Source organism: Ornithorhynchus anatinus, chromosome 7 (assembly GCF_004115215.2).
Source record: "Ornithorhynchus anatinus isolate Pmale09 chromosome 7, mOrnAna1.pri.v4, whole genome shotgun sequence".
NCBI lineage: Eukaryota > Metazoa > Chordata > Mammalia > Monotremata > Ornithorhynchidae > Ornithorhynchus > Ornithorhynchus anatinus.
In genome coordinates this window covers 15715005-15734911 of record NC_041734.1, presented here as the reverse complement: position 1 = coordinate 15734911, position 19907 = coordinate 15715005, and the positions used below count along the sequence as shown (strand labels likewise).

General features: G+C 49.6%; 1 protein-coding gene across 1 annotated transcript in view; it reads right to left on the bottom strand.

Annotated features, from left to right (window-relative positions):
* Positions 1–441: 441 nt before the first annotated feature.
* The window catches only part of GAREM1 (GRB2 associated regulator of MAPK1 subtype 1), a 153864-nt gene continuing 134398 nt past the window's right edge, over positions 442–19907 (bottom strand). Inside the window, exons 4-6 of the mRNA XM_029068900.1 lie at positions 15134–16309; positions 4100–4266; positions 442–1542 (exon numbers count right to left, since the gene is read on the bottom strand). Coding sequence (XP_028924733.1) covers positions 642–1542; positions 4100–4266; positions 15134–16309 — 2244 coding nt within the window. The 3' untranslated portion in view covers positions 442–641. The remainder of the gene's footprint in view (positions 1543–4099; positions 4267–15133; positions 16310–19907) is intronic.

Here is a 19907-nt window from a genome sequence, read left to right as displayed (position 1 = left end):
CTGAGTAACATTAGCAGCAGGTGTAGATGAATGATTCCCAGGACGATTCATTATTACTCAGGAGTTACATATCGGGTGTCTATCAACACGGGAGCTTCGGAAGAGAATGACATTTTGGTCAATGGATCCTCACCCAGAACATTATGTTTTAAAGTGTCATTTCAGAGGAGCGGTTTAATAAACTCTTTAAAATGTTCAGGCACGAGATTAAAAAGAATCAGCATTTCACAATCCAAGAGGCAGACGGAGAGCACGGCATCCGAGAAATGGTCTCAAGTGCACTGTTGGGAGGAGGGGGATTTCGGGTTCTTAAGTCGTCCGACTTTTGGCCATTCGGTAATAAATATCACGACTTCGCACCTAGCTGAGGAAATGACCATGCCCTCCGTTCACGTAGCAGCTGCTGAGTGTTCAGTGATGTATGAGGCACACCTCTAAGGGTTCTCTACAGCATATTTTATTGGACATACAAAATAACCTGTTCACCCTTCAAAAACGTAGTCTGCATAGCAAGAGTTTTCTTCGGCCGCTATTTACAGAGAGGGTTTTTAGTGCAAAAACGTGAAGGGATGTACCAGCCCCTCCGCCCCTGGCACATCAGTCCGTCAGTCCCGTTCAACGCCCCGCCGGGGATCCCCCGGCTAGATCTTGGGCCTCCAGCCGTTAATGAACTGCAGGATCTTCTTCACCTGCAGTTTGCTCAGTTTGAAGTCTTCCGAGAGGATCTCCTCGGTCAGCTGGACGAGCAAGCTCCCGTCGATCTTCTCGGTGACGAAGAACGCGATGACGTCCTCCGACAGGCCGATGAACCGCAGCGACTTGGACACCTCCTCTATCGAGAGGCCCGACAGGTCGGCGGGCGGCTGCCAGGGGGAGCCGTCGCCGCAAGACCTCGGGGCCAGTTGGAGGTGGAGGGGAGAGGAGAAGGGGTAGGAAGTGGAGAAGATGTCCTGGGGGCACTTTTTCCCAAAATACTGATCCTCCGAGAGGTCCGGTGACCCGCTCGGAGGGGCCTCCTCGGCCCCATCGATCTTCAGAGGCAAAGGGAAGCTCTCTTGGGGGGCTTTCTCCTCGGTTCCTTTCGGAGCCCGCGGGGGCAGCGCCGGGCACGAGAGGCTCGGCTTGGGGCTGTCAGCGGCGCTGGGCTCCCCGTCCGTGCACTCCAGGGAGTAACTCGCTGACTTGAGGCACCCCGAGGCGGCCCCACCCAACTCGGCCGAGATGGGCTGGGGACCCCTGGCCAAGGGTTCGCCCCCGTCCACGGCTAGAGGGGCCGGACAGTTTCTCTTTGGCGTGCCTGGCGTCTTCTGTCGGGGGTAACTGTAGCTCCTGCTGGGCTCCGTCAGGAAGCCGCCCCGGTCGGCTCCCTCTCCCGCTTCCAAGAAATGGTTTGGCCACGACAACCGGGAGGACAGGGCCTGCGCCGAAGGGCTCCCGAAAGGGGACGCGTTGAGTTCTGCCGAGTCGCTTTTCATCCTATGACACGGATAGCAGGAGATGGGTACGCTCTTGGAGGGACTTGGGTCGCCGTCGGGGACGCTGCTTAGGGCCAAAGATAGACAGGGAGGAAGGTTAGTGGAAAACTGACCCGGCCCGGCTAGCGACTCCAAACGACAATTGAGCCCGAGGCACTTGGCGGAGAGTGGCTCTCTGGAGGGTCATATGGAGCTCTGCCAGCCCCGGACTGAAATTATTGGACTCTGAACTTTATTTTTCAATTAATACCGGGTCCTAATCATTAGCAGGGTGGATGGGACACAGGTACATGTTGGGGAGATAATGGAGGAGTCCCAGTTACAAGTGTGTTCCATTGCTTTACTCCCCACACACAAGGGCTGAGAAGAAGGGGAACGTTCCATGAGTGACGGGCTGCAAAGGCAACCTTCTAGTGACTTCTCTAGAATGGGCTCCCGGGGCCAGCTAAGGACAGTTAAGAGATTCATACTGGCCCCAAAAGCTCCCAATTTTTGTTCAGGTTGAAAGCATTGCCTGTCCATGGGGACCTTAGGAAAAAAAGGGAAAGAAGTGTTAGAGAGAGAAAGATGCTGGTAAAGGACCATGACCTCTCCCTTTCCCCCTCCCTTCAGGCTCGCATCTCCTCCTGCCTCCGGGACGTCTCCACCTGGATGTCGGCCCGCCACCTAAAACTCAACATGAGCAAGACTGAGCTCCTCATCTTCCCTCCCAAACCCGGTCCGCTCCCAGACTTCTCTATCACCGTGGATGGCACGACCATCCTTCCCGTCCCGCAGGCCCGCAATCTCGGTGTCATCCTTGACTCGTCCCTCTCGTTCACTCCACACATCCTATCCGTTACCAAGACCTGCCGGTTTCACCTCTACAATATCGCCAAGATCCGCCCTTTCCTCTCCACCCAAACGGCTACCTTACTATTACAGGCTCTCGTTATATCCCGGCTAGACTACTGTGTCAGCCTTCTCTCTGACCTTCCTTCCTCCTCTCTCGCCCCGCTCCGGTCTATTCTTCACTCCGCTGCCCGGCTCATCTTCCTGCAGAAACGATCTGGGCATGTCACTCCCCTTCTTAAACAACTCCAGTGGTTGCCTATCGACCTCCGCTCCAAACAAAAACTCCTCACTCTAGGCTTCAAGGCTCTCCATCACCTTGCCCCTTCCTACCTCTCCTCCCTTCTCTCTTTCTACCACCCACCCCGCACGCTCCGCTCCTCCGCCGCCCACCTCCTCGCCGTCCCTCGGTCTCGCCTATCCCGCCGTCGACCCCTGGGTCACATCCTCCCGCGGTCCTGGAACGCCCTCCCTCCTCACCTCCGCCAAACTGATTCTCTTTCCCTCTTCAAAACCTTACTTAAAAATCACCTCCTCCAAGAGGCGTTCCCAGACTGAGCTCCTCTTCCCCCTCTACTCCCTCTGCCATCCCCCCTTTACCTCTCCGCAGCCAAAGCCTCATTTTCCCCTTTTCCCTCTGCTCCTCCACCTCTCCCTTCCCATCCCCACAGCACTGTACTCGTCCGCTCAACTGTATATATTTTCGTTACCCTATTTATTTTGTTAATGAATTGTACATCGCCTCGATTCTATTTAGTTGCCATCGGTTTTTACGAGATGTTCTTCCCCTTGACGCTGTTTAGTGCCATTGTTCTTGTCTGTCCGTCTCCCCCGATTAGACTGTAAGCCCGTCAAACGGCAGGGACTGTCTCTATCTGTTGCCGACTTGTTCATCCCAAGCGCTTAGTACAGTGCTCTGCACATAGTAAGCGCTCAATAAATACTATTGAATGAATGAATGAATGACCTTCTGCTTTGCTTTCCACAATCAACCTCCACAGAAGTTTCCCAAAATTCCCATTTGGCCATTTCAATTTTTTCAGACCACCGGCCTGGCCTATTGAAAAGAGTACAGATCTGGGAGTTGGAGGACCTGGGTTTTAATCCCAGCTCTGCCACTTGCCTGCTGGGTGACCTTGGGCAAGTCTCCTAACTTCTGTGGAACAGGGATTCCAAACAGCCCCGTTAGACTCTGAGTTCCATGTGGGCCAGGGACTGCATTTTGATCTGATTATCTTGTATCTACTCTAGCACTTAGTACAGTACTTGGTACACAGTAAGTGTTTAACAAGCGCTTAAAAGCAGCATGGTCTAGTGGAGAGAGCATGGGCCTAGGAGTCAGAAGGTTCTGCCTGGGTTCTAATCTCAGCTTCGCCATTTGTCTGCTGTGTGACCTGGGGAAAGTCACTTCACTGGGCCTCAGTGACCTCATTTGTAAAATGAGCACTAAGCCTGTGAGCTCCATATGGGACAGGAACTGAGTCCACCCAGATTAACTTTTATCAAACCCCATGCTTGGAACAGTTCTCGGCATATAGTAAGCGCTTCGCCCAATGCCATAAAATACCACCATTACTATTATCACTATTCTGTACAGAAGGAGTCGGCTGCTCATTTCCGGATTTGCTGCTTCTGGTTGCCTTTTCCACAATCCAAAGGGTTCTCCTTCAAATATGAGAGCCACTGAAATCCTTGAACTGAGGCTCCCTCCCCACAGGTGACACTCCCCATCCCCCGAGGGGAGATGGAAGGACGGGGTGGGGGAACCCTGATCTCCCAGCTCGAACACTTACATGTTGTGGAGCCCCGAGGAGTAGTAAGACAAGGTGGGGCTGGGGGAGCGAGCCTGCTGCCGGGTGGTCTTCCCCGCCCGAGGAGGGACGGAAGGGCTGACGGACGACGGCTTGACGCTGCGGGGCGGGACCGGAGGGGCGTTCAGCAGGCGGCATTCTTCTCTGACCTGTGGCAGGGGAGGACGCTCCAGGTTAGCGGTGGGGTCGGGCTCCCCTGCGCCTGCTGAGGGCCGGCCCCACTTTCGGCAGTGTGGCCTAATGGATAGCGCGCGGGCCCAGGAGTCAGAAGAACCTCCTGGGGTCCGCCACTTGCCTCCTGGGTGACTGTGCGCCAGTCATTTCACTCCTTGGGGGCCTCAGTTACCTCATCTGCAAATGGAGATTAAGACCATGAGCCCCATGTGGGACAGGGACTTCCTCCAACTAGATTAGCTTGAATCTAATCCGGCACTTAGGGTAGTGCCAGGCCCATAGTGCTTAACGTATACCATGATTATTGTTCCTTCACACACCACAAGAGGGAAAGGGAGGGAGTGGAGAGAAATGAGAGCTGATGGGAATGGCGCTAAAGAACGCGAGCTGCCAGAGAGAAGATCTGGGGCCAGTTGAACATTTGGAGGCTGCTGAAATACTTTAGCGACTGTGTGTTTCTTAAAGATCTTCCCGGGAACTGGTGATGAGCTGGTGACACACGAGTGATAAAAGAGGATTTGAGGCAGGGTTAAAGGATCACACAGATGAGCTGCAGAGATCGAGCTGTACCTGTTCGCGGCAGGAACTCCGTTCGGCAGATTCAGAGCTTAGAAAACCAGGCCCGAATCCTGTTCTAAGAACTACTACGCTCTTGAAAACTGGGACAGAGCCTCTCCGGAGGGGTGAGGCAGCTTTAAAGACGGAGGCTTCCATTCTGCGGGGCCAGGCCAGGAAGGACGGTCTCACCTGGCCCCAGCCAGCTTTATCCACGCTTCCCAAAGGGGCCGGCCGGCCGGCGGCTCTCTCGGCCATTCTGACATGTCTGCAGCCGGGACCCAGCAAGCTGTCGGCGCGGGCGGCTCATTTTCCCGGTGGCAGAACATTCAGAATGTAGTTTGCTCAACCGACAGCAGGAGGCAGATCGGACCCGGGTCCTGGTTCGCCCCAGCTACCAAAAAAACGGCAGTGATCAAACACAAACACCTCTGCAATCCCAAGGCGCTACACGCTGCTCTAGGGGCCACCCAGGTTTGCTCTTCCGGAAGAACCGGGGCTTCCAACCTTGGTGCCAGGGAAGCCACTGAATAACAGCAAAGAAGGAAACTGCTCTGGAGATGCCATTCGACTTTGTTTTAACTCGTGTTGACAGGACAATTTGTTTTCATGGTATCTGTTAAGCGCTTACTACGGGCCAAGCGTTATGCTAAGCACTGGGGCGGATACAAGCTAATCAGGTTGGACACAGCTCCGGTCTCACGTGGGGCTCACAGTCTTAATCCCCATTTTACACATGAGATAACTGAAGTACACAGAAGCTAAGTGACTTGCCTGAAGTCAGACAGCAGACAAGCGGTGGAGCCGGCATTAGAACACAGGTCCTTCTGACTCCCAGGCCTGTGCTCCATCCATTAGGCCACACTGCTTCTCACGGTTGCGTCTACGTACAGTCAACAGTGTCAGCGTGAGTCAGCATCAGACGTTAGGTTTGCTCTGTAAGGTACTAACTAAAACACATCTTTTTAGGAAATTTGGGTTGGGAGAAGCAAGTTTTTGGACTAGCTTAGAACCCAAGAAAGCCTGTGTGTGGGTCCCCCATGTCAAAAGACCCATTTGACTTCATTTAGGTGTAAACTCATTAAGGGCAGGGAATATGTCTACCAACTCTGTTGTATTGCATTCTCCCAAGTGCTTAGTAATCCATCTATCAATTATATTTACTGAGCGCTTAGTATGTGCAGAACACTGTAGTAAGTGCTTAGGAAAGTCTAATATAACCAAGTTGGTAGATACGTTCCCTGCCTTCAAGGGAGAAGCACGAGAAGCAGCGTGGCTCAGTGGAAAGAGCCCGGGCTTGGGACTCAGAGATCACGGGTTCGAATCCCAGCTCTGCCACTTGTCAGCTGTGTGACTGTGGGCAAGTCACTTCACTTCTCTGGGCCTCAGTTCCCTCATCTGTAAAATGGGTATTACGACTGTGAGCCTCACATGGGACAACCTGATTACCCTGTATCTTCCCCAGCGCTTAGAACAGTGCTCGGCATATAGTAAGCACTTAACAAATACCAACATTATTATTATTAAGGGAGCTTCACAACGGTTCCCGCTAAAGTCCCGTTTCCCATCAAGTCAGGAGAAACGACCTGGACATTTAGGCTCTGGACCGATTTTAAAATCACTTCGTTTATGAATAAATTCTCCAGGGAGATAACCTGCTCCCTGTCCCTTAAATTAGGGTTTTCAGTGCAAATCGCTCTAGACTGTGAGCTCGTTGTGGGCAGGGAATGATTCTGCCAACTCTGTTGCACTGTACTTTCCCAAGAGATTAGTACAGTGCTCTAAACACAGTAATCCATAAATACGATTGATCGGGTGAATGGGCTGCACAGAGTGACCTCTGGGTTGTTTGGAGCACTTACCGACCCAGTTTAATAGCTCCACTAGCGAATAAGGAGTTAGGGAAGGACACCAAAGCAGGAGCCCGGAATCAAGTAGGTGATTCTGACTTAAAAGTGCAAGTTTGGTTCCCAATTACTGAGGTGCCATAGGGAAAAGATGATGCAACACAAAAGCCAGTTTGCTTTAGAGAATTCCCCCAATTATGGGATTAACAACTAACAGAAAGGATTTGTTTCAGAATCGACACCATCTATCTAAAAAGAAAGTGCATCTACTTAATCGTGTTTCAGCAGATATTTAGGGTATTTGGTGACTAGAGGGTAGGTGAGAGTAACAGCCTTCAAGGAAGAAACACAGATCAGCCACGCCCCCTGCCCCCAGCCCCCTCTGCCCTTTCCTCCCCAGCACCTGAAACATGACATCTATAAATTATATATTATAAAATTATTTATTTATATTAATGACTATCTCCCCCTCTAGACTGTAAACTTGGGTGGGCAGAGAATGTGTCTACCACTCTGCTGAACTGTACTCCCCCAAGTGCTTCGTATGGTGCTCTGCAAACTGTAAGCGCTCAATAAATACCACCGATGATGATGATGACATTCAGGACTCAAGTGAGTATTGTGGAAAGATTCCTGTTTTAAGGAAGTATATACCCAGTTTCTGGGCAAGTGCACCCTTATTACGAACTCCACTTTCTTTCATTTCTTTACTTAAACACCATTAGCCACTTGGATTTAGGCTTAAGAACTGTTCTAGTCTTTAAGAGGGAAAGAAAAAAATTAGAATTGGAAATGGTCATTTCTGGCCCTCTCTGTGACCTGCCCAATTTCCCTATCTCCTCGTGCCCCTCTGGCCACAGCGTATGCTGTGGGGAAAGAGTCCAGGTTTGGGAGTCAGGAGACCCGGGTTCTAATCCCAGTTCTGCCACCTGCCTGCTGTGTGACCTCGGCCAAATCATTTAACTTCTCTGGTCCTAAGTTTCCTCTTCTGTAAAATGGGGATGAAATATCTGTTCTCCCTATTGCTTAGACCATGAGTCCATTGTGGGACACGGACTGTGTCCGATTGGATTATCTTCTCCCTAACCCAGTGCCTGGCATATAGTATGCACTTAACAAACACCATAAAACAAAAAGAACCTAGCCTCCTGCACCTAAGCTAATCTATTTACTGTACTTTGCTCTCAACTCTTCTCTGCCGTTGACCCCTTGCTCACACCCTTCCTCCCCCTTCATATTCAACAGACCATCACCACTCTCTCAGTCTTCAAAGTTCCACTAAAAATCACATCTCCAACAGGAAGCTTTCCTTGACTAATCAATCTCTCATCTCCTCACTCTTCTTCATTCCCTCCTGGATCACCTATGTTCTTGAGTTTGTACCCTCTAAGCACTTAGATGCTTACCTACCCCTTTAGCACGTAAGTGCTTACCCTTACACTTGGTTACTGTCTCTCTGTGCAATTTATTTTAAAGTGGATCTCTCCACTAGATTGCAAGTTCCTTGAGGGCCGGGAGCGTGTCGACCAACTCTATTCTACTGTACTTTCCCAAGCACTTATTCCAGGGCTCTGCACTCAGTAAACGCGCAATAAATGCCATTGATTGATTGAGGTGGGAAAGGTTGAGTTGGTAAAACATTTCATTGAGAGGGAAAGGAGCTTCCGGCTGTTTCCCTTTACAGGAACACTTTCCTTTTCTTGGAAATCTCTACTTCTTTCTTAGGGAGGAATGGTCTTTCACACTCCAGCCCTTCCTGAATTCAAGACAGTTAAAGATTGGTAAACACAGAGCACTTATCACTGAAAGGTTTTTTCTTAACAAGCCTCCAAATTAAAGGTACAATCACCCAGCAATGTTTGCTCAACCCCGATTTAGTGGACTAACTAACCACAAAAATGAATCCAACCTGACCAAGTAGTTAAAAAAAAATCAACCTTCTTTCACACTGAGTGGCTTAGTAAAAAGAGTCTGGCTTGGGAGTCCGAGGACTGATTCTTAATCCCGACTCTGCCACTTGCCTGCAGTGTGACCTTGGGTAAATCATGTCATTTCTCCATACTTTAGTTACCTTACCTGTAAAATGGGGGTCTAGACTGTAAGCCTCATGTGGGACATGGACCGTGTCCAACCTGATTAGTTTGGTTCTACACTGGAGATCCACAGTGCCTGGAACATAGTTATCACTAACAAATACCAGAAAAAAATTGAGGGGGGAGACAGAGATAAAATTCTGACGTTGTTGCAGAGAAAGGTGTCTCCACTTGGTGAGGCCAGAGATAGGTCTCTGGGGCAGAAAGTCATGGTTGGAAAAAGCCAGGGCCCAACTGGTAGGATCTTTCACACAGTTTTTAGTGGACTTTTCAGGAGTAAGATGTGAAAGTCATTTTTTTCACCAGGATGATGCTCCCTTTAGACCAAACCTTGCTGTCCTCATTCACCCACATCATTTTGATTCTTTACCCAACATGGGCTTTTCCTGACGACAATAGCCAGACCATTCCGCAATCCCTTTCGTAATTCTGTTCCGCACTGAACTTTCTAACTTTGCTCTCTCTGAGCTCCAAGTTCCAATTCCATGCTCCTTTCTCTTCCTACATAATAAAATCATGCTAGCCTTAAGAAATCTTATTTATAAAGGGGTCTTTTATGCAAAAAGTTCACAACCCCAATAAGAAGGCATCATTAGATATTTTCGGTCAAAAAGAAATTAGAGGTTTACAATCACAATGGAGCAATCAAACAAAACCCTATTTAGTAATCCACAGGAACAGAAGAGTTAGAAAAGTTAAGAGTTTGGTGAACACTTGCCCGGGTGTCGCTTCCCTCCTCCTCCCCATTTCTGAATAATAATTATAATAACTGTGGCACTGTTCTAAGTGCTGGATGTTGGAGTAGGAGTTGAGAACTGTCTCTGAAATGGCCTCTGGTTGTCCCAGTCTCAGGCAAGAGGGGCTGGGCAATGGGGGTCAGGAGCTTCAATTGTCAGGTGGGAACGGCAGGTGGCTTTAAATAATAATTGTGGTATTTGTTGAGCGCTTGCTACATTCCAGGCACTGTACTAAGCACTGGGAGGGATACGAGCAAATCAGGTTAGAAACAGTCCCTGTCCCACAGCGGGCTCACAGTCTTAACCCCCGTTTTACAGATGAGGTAACTGAGGCACAGAGAAGTTAAATGATTTGTCCAAGGTCACACAAGCAGGCAAGTGGCAGAGCCAGGATAAGAACGCATATCCTTCTGACTCCCAGGCCCGGGCTCTATCCACTAAGCCAGAGGCAGGCTCGGAGAAGAAGGTAGAGCCAATGGGGCAAAAAGGAAGAAAACGGTGCCAAGTCCAAACATGGGAAACCATGGATCATTTAGAAGGAGAAAGAGCCTCATGCACCAAAGACAAAATGAATGTCTCCTCCAGGCAGGGTTTCAGCACCAGATCAGGTAGGCCAGTTTCAGAACTCTATTTGAAAATTTCCCCAAAGCGACCTGTACGTTTAGATCCCCAAGCTTATTTAAAAAAAATCAAAGAGGCATTTCCACTACCTAAGACACCGGAGTCAACATCCTTTCAAAGATGGTGGTGGATAGCGATTCATTTAACATGGGGAGACGGCAAGACGGCAGCAACTAAACACACACAAAAAGGCATATGACCAACAATCCAACAGCGGGAGAGGATCTTGCCTGATCTGTTTAATTCCTCCAAAAGTTCAATCGCCGTTTGGGGCCTGCAGCAAACAGAGAATTTGGGAATGGGGCTGGTTTTGTTCCTTCCTTCTGGTTCCATTAGGGAGAGCCCGATGCTGCTGAAATACATCCAACTCAGAGGGCTGTTTTTCTCCGTCTTTAGAAAAGGCAGCATCTGTGTTACAGGGATGATTTGACACAGGATGTCCTGAAGATCCACCCCGCCTACCTTGGGGAATGGGTGGGGAATGGGTTGTTGAGGGCGGGTGTGGGGGGGGGGGAGGAAGGGAGGACAGGGGATTCTGTCCAACCTGGAGGATGGGTGGAAGGAGGATTAGGGATGTTAATCAATCAGTGATATTTTATTGAGGACTCACTATCGGCAGAGCAGTATACTAAACACTTGGAAGAGGGAGAGCTCAATACAATAGTTAGCAGACACGTTTCCCATCTGCAACGGGTTCCTAGGGGATGAATGGAGGGGAGGGAGAATTTGGGGTTCTTTCTTGGGGGATGGGTGGAAGGTTAAGAGAATTGGGATGCTGTCTAATCCATGGGATGGATGGAGGGAAGGAGGATTTGGGGGTGTTATCCTGGGGGATAGGCAGATGGAGGGGAGGATTTGGGGGTGCTATCCTGAGGGATAGGTGGATGGAAGGAAGGATTGAGGGTCCTATCCTGGAGGATGGGTGGAAGGTTAAAAGAAGTGGGGTGCTGCCTACTGTGGAGGATGGATGGAGGGAAGGAGGATTTGGGGGTGTTTATCCTGGGAGATGGGTGGCCAGTGCTGCTGTTCACTGGCCATCTCGCTTTATCAGGGGTGGGAAAAAAGCGGTCTGAGTAAAATCTGAGGAGAATTCCTCCCCAGATTATCAAAACAGAACCTCCCGATGGTTATACCCCTGCAGACCCAGTCCCATCCTCAACCTGAACTCTAAACAAGGGCCGGCTCTGCCCCGTGTATCGAACCTCTGTGAACGTCCCTGAACGTCCCTGAGGAAGTTTCATTCATGGCATCTTGGGCATTCAAGGGATGCTAGACAAGATGTCTTGAAGACCCAAGATGCCCTGAACAAAAACACCCTCACAGTCTCTCTCTAGGTCCTACCTACGTGGTAGTGGCCCAAGGTGGGGCAGCCCTTCCGCAGCTGGGGCAATCTGCCATTCTAGCGAAGGGGCAGTGAAAAGTAAGCGACCGCCACTCGTCAAATCCGGCCGACTGACTGACTGACAGATGCCCAGACGATAACGGGAAGCACCGCCCAAGGCGCCAACCACGTGACAATGCTGTCTCTGGACGGGAGAAAGTTGGGCCCGCTCACGCCAACAGGAACCAAAGTCCAAAGATCCCTGGTGAGGCTGGGCCTGGGACAAGTAGGGGGAATGGAGGAAAACACCAGGGCTTGGCTTCAGGGGGTTGCCTAGGGCTTCCTCTGTCTCTTGACCTCTCTCCACTTAATGAACGGTGTCTCTCGCCGAGGAGGGGCCGGCTAGCTCGCTGCCTTCCATCCTGTCATCGTTGTAGGGAGGCCGTCTGTCCTGTGAAGCACTAGAAACCCTTTGATGGACGTGGGAGGCAGTCCTCCTACGTCCCCCCAGCCCAGACTGTCTAGACCATCCTCTCTTCCTCCCTCTCCCTCTTCCCTGCCACCACAAGCTTCCTGCCATCTCTACCAGGAGGTGCCAGATGCCCTGCATGGTTGTCTGTCTCCCTGTCTCTTCCTCACTCACACAGGATGCCGCTTTTTCCCATCCCTCCCTCCCCCAGAAAGTTGTATTTCCTTCTGTGGGAGCCCTTGGATTTATTCCCCATTAAAGTTCTCCTTTGAAAACGACAAACCAAAGCCACATCTAACAATCACGAGGCTCGCGGCAGCCCACGCACATCCTAAAAATGGGAAATTATTTCATGGTCCCAGAACTAATAAAAACATGACTGCATAAGAAATGCCTAAATCGCTCATTTTTAAAAATTTCTAAATAAATTAAAGGATTTCAGGGCTCTTCTTAAATCATCTTATGTTCCAACCCGCCCTATAGCTTTGGAACATCTTCTTGACTCCAGAGAAAATTAGCTTGCTCTTAGACCTAAAATGGACAAAGACATTTTCTCTCCAGGTCTTCAGTTTTGGTTTTCAGTTTAGATTTGATTCCAGCATCAGCATTATTATTATTATTTTTCAGAGCGATCCTTGACCGCAGAACGATATACCAGACACAAGATACTCAGATCGGACACAGTTCGTATCCCACGTGGGGCTCACGGTCTAAGAGGGAGGGAGAAGAGGGATTCCTCCCTCTCCAACTTTACGAATGAGGAAACTGAGGTCCAGAGAAGCTACGTGACTTGCCCAAGGCCACAGAGCAGACGAGTGGCAGAGCCAGGAATAGAACCCACATCTCCTGACTCTCAGTCCTGGGCTCTTCCCTCTAGACTGTAAACTCTTTGTGGGCAGGGAAAACACCTATTAACTCTCCCACGCCCTTGCACGCAGTAAACGATCATTCAATTAACTCATTCAATCGTATTTATTTGGTGTTTACTGCTTGCAAAGCACTGTTCTAAGCTCTTGGGAGAGTACAATATAACAATAAACAGACACATTCCCTGCTCACAATGAATTTACAGTCTAAAGATGAGCTGACTGAGGTAGCTGAGGCCTAGAGAAGTAAAGTGACTTGCTCAAGGTCACGCAGCAGACGTGTGGCGGAGCCACTGATGGATTGATTTCGGTGAGGCCACACTTCCTTCCTGTGGCAGACAAGGTGTTTCTTGGCACTCCCAAGGTGATCCAGGCCCTTCCGGGTGAGGGATGAGTTACGCTCCAGAGTACCAAAGAGGAAGAGGCTGGGAGCAGTGCTCTGGGATAGAGCGAGCACTCGGCCTAACTGTGGAGGGGAGTGACTGATACCTGACTTCCCTTCAATCAATCGACTGTATTTACTGAGCACTTACCCTGTGCCGAGCACTGTACTTAACACTTGGGAGAGTAAAACAGAGTAAGTCAACAATTATACTTCTATTTTTATCTATAATTCTGTTTATTTATATTGATGCTATTGATACCTGTTTACTTGAGTTTTGTTGTCTGACTCCCCCCTTCTAGGCTGTGAGCCTGTGTTGGGTAAGGACTGTCTCTGTTGCTGAACTGTACTTTCCAAGCATTTAGAACAGTGCTCTGCACCAGTCAGCACTCAATAAATACGAGTGAATGAATCCCAGCCCTCAAGGAATTTAGTGTCTTCTCTCTCTCAGCTCCTGCATAATCCAACTTTGGGTTGCCTCTGTTTCAGTGGGCAGGAATCTTGTGGCCTAGATAGAACTGGGTTCTAATCCTGGCTCTGCTACTTGTCTGCTGGGTGACCATGGGCAAGTCACTTCACTTCTCTGAGCCTCAGTTACCTCATCTGTAGAATGGAGATTGACTGTGATCCCCTTGTGGGACACGGACTGTGCCCAACCTGATTAGCTTGTATTTACCCCAGCGCTTAGTATAGTGCCCGATACAGAGTAAGCACTTCAGAAGTACCATAAAAATGCCTTTGGACCGAACACGTGGAAAATCAAGAGAGGTTCTTGGAACCAGATCCAGCCAGTATCAATAGGCCACATTTTAATCTCCTTAGGTTTGTCCTGTGCAGGCAATGACAGGCATTCCTGGCAACTTCTAGAAGAATACAATCAGGCTGAGTTTCTGCATGTGATCCCTTTTCAGACACTCTAACAGTGAGTACACTGTAAATGTTGGTAAGGATGATGTCGCGGAGTTTCTTTCCCGCATTTAAATTTGATTTTTCATCCAGCCAAGTTTCCAGTTCCAGGGAGATAGATGTACATCGGAGATCATTCCAAGATAATGAAGACCAAACAGTATCATCTGATTGGGCTGCTTTCACCCAATAAATCAGTAAAAATTGAACAAACATTCTTTCTTAAGGACTAAGGTAGATTCTCGAGCTCTATACGTCCAATGAGACCCGATGATGTTGCAAGGTAATAGAACTTCCCAACTTACAGATACTGCACTAATTTTAATAAAAAATAAGTGAAATGAGTGCCAGTGCCCACAGTGTTAATTGCCCAAGAGGTTAGAGGGCTGCAACTTCGCTTAAGGCAGGTTTTGGTTACCATTGTCTTTCCCTTTGGAAAAGTGGTGGCTTTTGTTCCAGGTTTCATTCTCTACATGAAAAAAAAGACTTCTAAACTTCAGATTCATTCTTAGCCATTTAAGTCTAAATCTTTAAGCTTCGTAAAATTAACCACACCCAGGGTGACAAGCAAAGGAGACATTCCTTAGACAGACAACCGAGTGCTACGAGTGAGGGTCAGACATGAGAGAAGAGAATTAAAAAAAAAAAAAGACAGTTGTTAAGCATTTTAAAATTCAACGCTCTCACCGGAAGTTTCTGATGCTGGTGATGGTGGTAGGAATGTGGTGATGATTTAAACTTTTACTAAAAATAAATTAACATCTGCTTGTCCTGAGAATCTTTCATCGGTGACATTATTTTTGCCTTGGAGCAGAAGGATGGGGAGAGGAGAGGGGTGGATGGTGAGAGGAGTGGGATGGGAAGGGAGAGGAGCCGAGAGGGAAGGGAGAGGAGCCGAGAGAGAGGGGAGAAGATGGGGAAGGATGGAGGAGGATAGGGAGGGAGGATGGTAGGAGGTAGGGAGGGGAGAAGAGCAGGAAAATGAAAAGTGATTAACTTGACCGAATATCAGACGCTCAAAACGAAATGGACCGAAAGAACTTACGGCTTCAGATTTAGGAGGCACCGGAGGCGGAGGTAGGGCAACATCCGACGACTTGTTCGCCGCGAGGGTCCCGGGGACGGGAACAGGCGGAGTTCCGCTCTGCGATCGGCCTGAACTCCTAGGACGATCGCATTTGCTCTTTTCGCTCAGGGAGCGCACGAGGGGCTGATGGGAGCCCCCTTCCGAGTCCAACCACAGCTCCTCGTAAGGAAGGTCTGGCCTGGCCGGGAGGCCCCCCGCCTCCTCGCCGACCTCGGGGAAGAGGTAATCGCTGCCACCATCCCCCGGGTCCGGATACCGGAGGGCGTCGTGGGGGAGGGAGGTCCACTCGGTGCCCGGGTCCCGGCAGCCGTGCAGGTTCACCTCGCTGTTCCCGTGCAGGTTGTTGCCGTAGACGCAGACGGAGAGCCGGTGGAAGGAGCGGGTGAGCTCGTCGCGGGCGGAGCTCAGGGAGCTGGGCACGTGGCCGGGGCCGGGGCAGCGGCCCTTCTTGGGGCTCTTGCAGTCCTCGTTCCAGTCGGCCTTGACGTCGCGGACGGCCCGGGAGTACTCGTCGATGTCGAACTGCTCCTGGCAGATGCCCAGCCAGTGCTGGGTGATGGCCTCGGGCGCCGCCTCGCCGCCCCCCCGGGCCGGGGCTTCGGGGAGGCTGACCTTAGGCACGCTCAGGTGCAGGGGGAAGTGCACGGGGACCACCCGCCCCGCCCGTAGACCGCAGCACACCACCACCGTCTTGGTCTGGATGTTGACGAACTTGTAGCGGTGCCCTTCGCGGATGGAGTGGAGGTCGTAGGGGTTGCGGGGCGGCGGGCTGGGCACGGTCACGTTGACGGGCAGCCTGGTCTTCTCCACTATGTTGCGGATGGTGTGCTCGCCCTCCTGCATCTGGAGCTCCAGGGGGCTGCGCGTGCTGAAGCGGCCCTTGCACTGGAACGGCAGGCTGACGCTCTCGTTGGTCCTGTGGTTCATGCAGATGAGGCACGGCATCTTGCCCTTGCCCAGTTTGCCGATGGAGTTGAGTTTTCCGATCTTCTTGAAGATGGTGTTGAGCCGGGACTTCTCCTTGGACGTCTTGGCGTAGAGGATCTCCGCCTGCCCCATCAGAGTCAGCTCGTCCCCGGTGCAGAGGGTGATGTTGTAAACTTCCGTGTCTTCGTTGCACTCGCCCGAAGCAACCTGCAATACACACACACACGCGCACACACACGCACACGACACAAAACTCTCTTAAGTGGCCCGTTTTCCGTTCACGGAAAGCTGCCTCAAGCAATCGATCCATCAATCGGCTGTGGCATGAGCGTTCCACTAAGCGCTTGGGAGCGTTCAACAGAGTAGGGAGACACGATCTCTGCCTTCGAGGAGCTTAAAATCTGGTCAGGGAGACCCGCCTTTAAATAAATCACAGGTAGCGGAAGCAACTAGATATGAGGATGTGAACCTACATTCATTCAAGAGTATTTATTGAGTGCTTACTATGTGCAGAGCACTGTACTAAGCGCTTGAAATGAACCTAAATGTCACGGGGAGGCCAGCTGATCCAGTGAAGGCTTCCTGGAGGAGATGGAATTTTAGTAGGGGTCTGAAGATGGGAAGAGTAACAGCCTGATGGATATGAAGGGATAAGAAGTCCCAGCCAGGAGGAAGGGCGTGAGAGAGAGGGGAGTGAGGTAGCATGGACAGAACATGGGCCTGGAAGACAGAAGCACCTGGGTTCTAATCCCAGCTCCACTAGTCACTTCACTTCTCTGGGCCTCAGTTACCTCATCTGTAAAATGGGGATTGAGACTGTGAGCCCTACGAGGGACAGGGACTGTGTCCAACCTAATATGCTGTATCTACCTCAGGGCTTAGTACTTAGTGCTTGGCACATAGTAAGCGCTTAACAAATACCACAATTATTACTATTATTATTATTACTTGTCTGCTGCGTGACCCTGGGCAAGTCACTTCACTTTTCTGGCTTCAGGTCCCTCATTTGCAAAATGGGCATTAAGACTGTGAGCCCTTTGTGGGACAGGGACCGTGTCCAGCCTGATTATCTTGTAATAATACACTACTACTAATAATAATAATGATGGTATTTGTCAAGCACTTACTATGTGACAGGCTCTGTACTAAATTATGGGGTGAATAGAGGCAAATTAAGTTGGACACAGTGCCTGTCTCCAATGGGACTCCCATTCTCCCCAGCGCTTAGAACAGTGTCTGGCATATAGTAAGTGCTTCAAAAAAAAAAAAAATAGGTCGATATGAGAAGAGAGAAGTGTACGGGCTGGGTTATACTGAGAGAGGAGCAAGGATAGGAAGGAGGGAGAGAGCTGATTGAGAGGCTTGTATCTGTCGGTGAGAAGCTTCAGCTTGATGAGAAAACAGGGAAGTCAATGATAGTTTTATCATTAGTTGTAAGAGTACTCTGGCTCAGCCAGAAACGGATTTAGGCCGAGTCTCCTTTAGATCAGATTTCAATGGCAAATCCTGTGATATTAGCATTCTGCCTTAAGAAAAATCCACGGCTTCAGGGTTTCTTTTAAGACCTTTTCAAGGGTGAGTGGGGAGAGGGATAATGAAATCCCAGGGCACCAAAGTGATTGTTAATTTTGTACGCTGAATGGATCTGTGCTTTGGCAGCTCTAGCTGATCTAGGCTAAACTGTCAAACACTTACAACTAGTTGCTGAATCTTACTGTCTTTTACTGAGCATTCTTGCTTACGTGGCACTTACGCTGATGAGCTACTTGATCAAGTTTGAAAGCCCATTAGTACCTAGGGCTGATTCCATTTTCCAGAAGAAGAAACTGAGGTAGACGGAGGGAAAGGGTTGGTCCTCGGCTCTGGAAAAAATCTCCCTCAGAGAAAAAGGAAGGAAAGAGACACCCTCCCGACCGCCCTGGAGCCGTGATATCGACAGTAATGATGACGATAATCTTAATAACAACAGGTATTGGGTAGGCGCTCACTACATGACAAACACTCCACTAAGTGATTAGGTAGATACAAAATAATCAGATTAGACACAGTCCCTGTCCTGCATGGGATTCACAGTCTAGTAGGAGGAGGGAGAACAAGTGGACTGTATTCCGTAAACTAGACTGTAAGCTCATTATGTGTGGGGAATGTGCCTAATTCTCATTGCAGTGTACTCTCCCAAGTGCTTAGTACAGTGCTCTGCACATAGTAAGAGCTCAATAAATACGAGCGACTGAACCTCCATTTTACATCCGACAAAACTGAAGCCCAGAGAAGTTAAGTGATTTAACTTGCCTGCAAGTGGCAGAGCTGGGATTAAGAATGCAGGTCTTCTGACTCCCAAGCCCATGCTCTTTCCACAGGGCAACAATGCCTACTTTTCTGCACCTGGATCTACCACCCCTAATACAATCTTGGTGACGTGCAGCTTTCTCACCGAGCTCAGAGTGGTTCCCTCTCGCCACTGTGGCTTTGGGAAAGATCTCCAGATCTGAAATAGTGCACACATGCCCTGCCTCAAATCTCACTGAAGTACTTTAACTTCATTCTCTCTAAAACCAGAAGTAAACCAAAGTCACCTTTGGTGTTGGCCTCTTTCCTCTAGATTGTAAATTCGTTGAGGGCAAGGAATATGTCTGTTATATTGTACTCTCCCAGTCAGTACAGAGCTCTGCATGCAGTGAATGTTCAATAAATAAGATTGACTGAATGACTCTTTGGTAGGATGCCTCTGGGGGAGAAAGAAAGGGCAAGGATCATGCTTACTAAGTCTACTGTACTCACCCAAGCACTTAGTACAGTGCTTTGCACCCAGTACGTGCTCAAGAAATTTCATTGTTTGCTTGAAACGATTGATTGAGGGTCAGAAAGCCTGGGTTTAGAGCCTAGCTCTAGTTGGGGAGATCCTTGAGAAACCCTGAAGAAAGTCATTTAATTCCTTGGTTGCTCCGGTTTCATACCCATTTAACAGGGATAGTGCTAAAGAGCTTGGATACAAACCCGAGAAGTACCTCAGGCAAGAAAAGGAATCTTTAGGTAGAAGATCAAAGAAAAACACCATTGCAAATAAAAGCAAAGCCTTCCTACACGAACAGTGGATTTACATTGCGCTCTGCCATAACGTGTTTTCATGACATGTTTTGGGTAGAGTACTGGTAGGGAATTCAGGAAGGCTTTGCAGACAGTGTGAGCCTGTACTGAAGATGCCACGTTGTTGGAAGGAAAGGTTTGTGAGCCTGCGTGTGGTGTCAGAAAGAGCGAGTCCCTGAGGTATAGGATTTCCTGAATGCAGCACAGAGTTTAGCAAGAACGCCACCCTTGCGTTCTTATAGTTGAACCGGCTGGACAATCCCCAGGGGCCAATCAGTCCTCTGGGAAAATCCATTTTGCCAACGAATCCCAGTTTCACCCAGGAGTAACAGACTTCCTCAATTTTGATATTCCGAAGTCAACTAAACCTCTGCTGTCCTCAGGCCCAAATGTGCTTTACATTAGCATGCGTGGAAAAATGACGCCTGCAGAATGGCAAGCAGCATTGCCTAGTGAATAGAGCTCAGGCCTGGGAGTCAGAAGGACCTGGATTCATTCATTCAATCTTATTTACTAAGCACTTACTGTGTGCAGAGCACTGTAGTAAGCACTTGGGAGAGTACAATGTAACAATAAGCAAACACATTCCCTGCCCACAATGAGCTTACAGTCTAGAGGGGGAGAAATTAAAGGGAGTAAATCAGGGCGGCGCAGAAGGGAGTGGGAGAAGAGAAAAGGAGGGCTTAGTCAGGGAAGGCCTCTTGGAGGAGATGGGCCT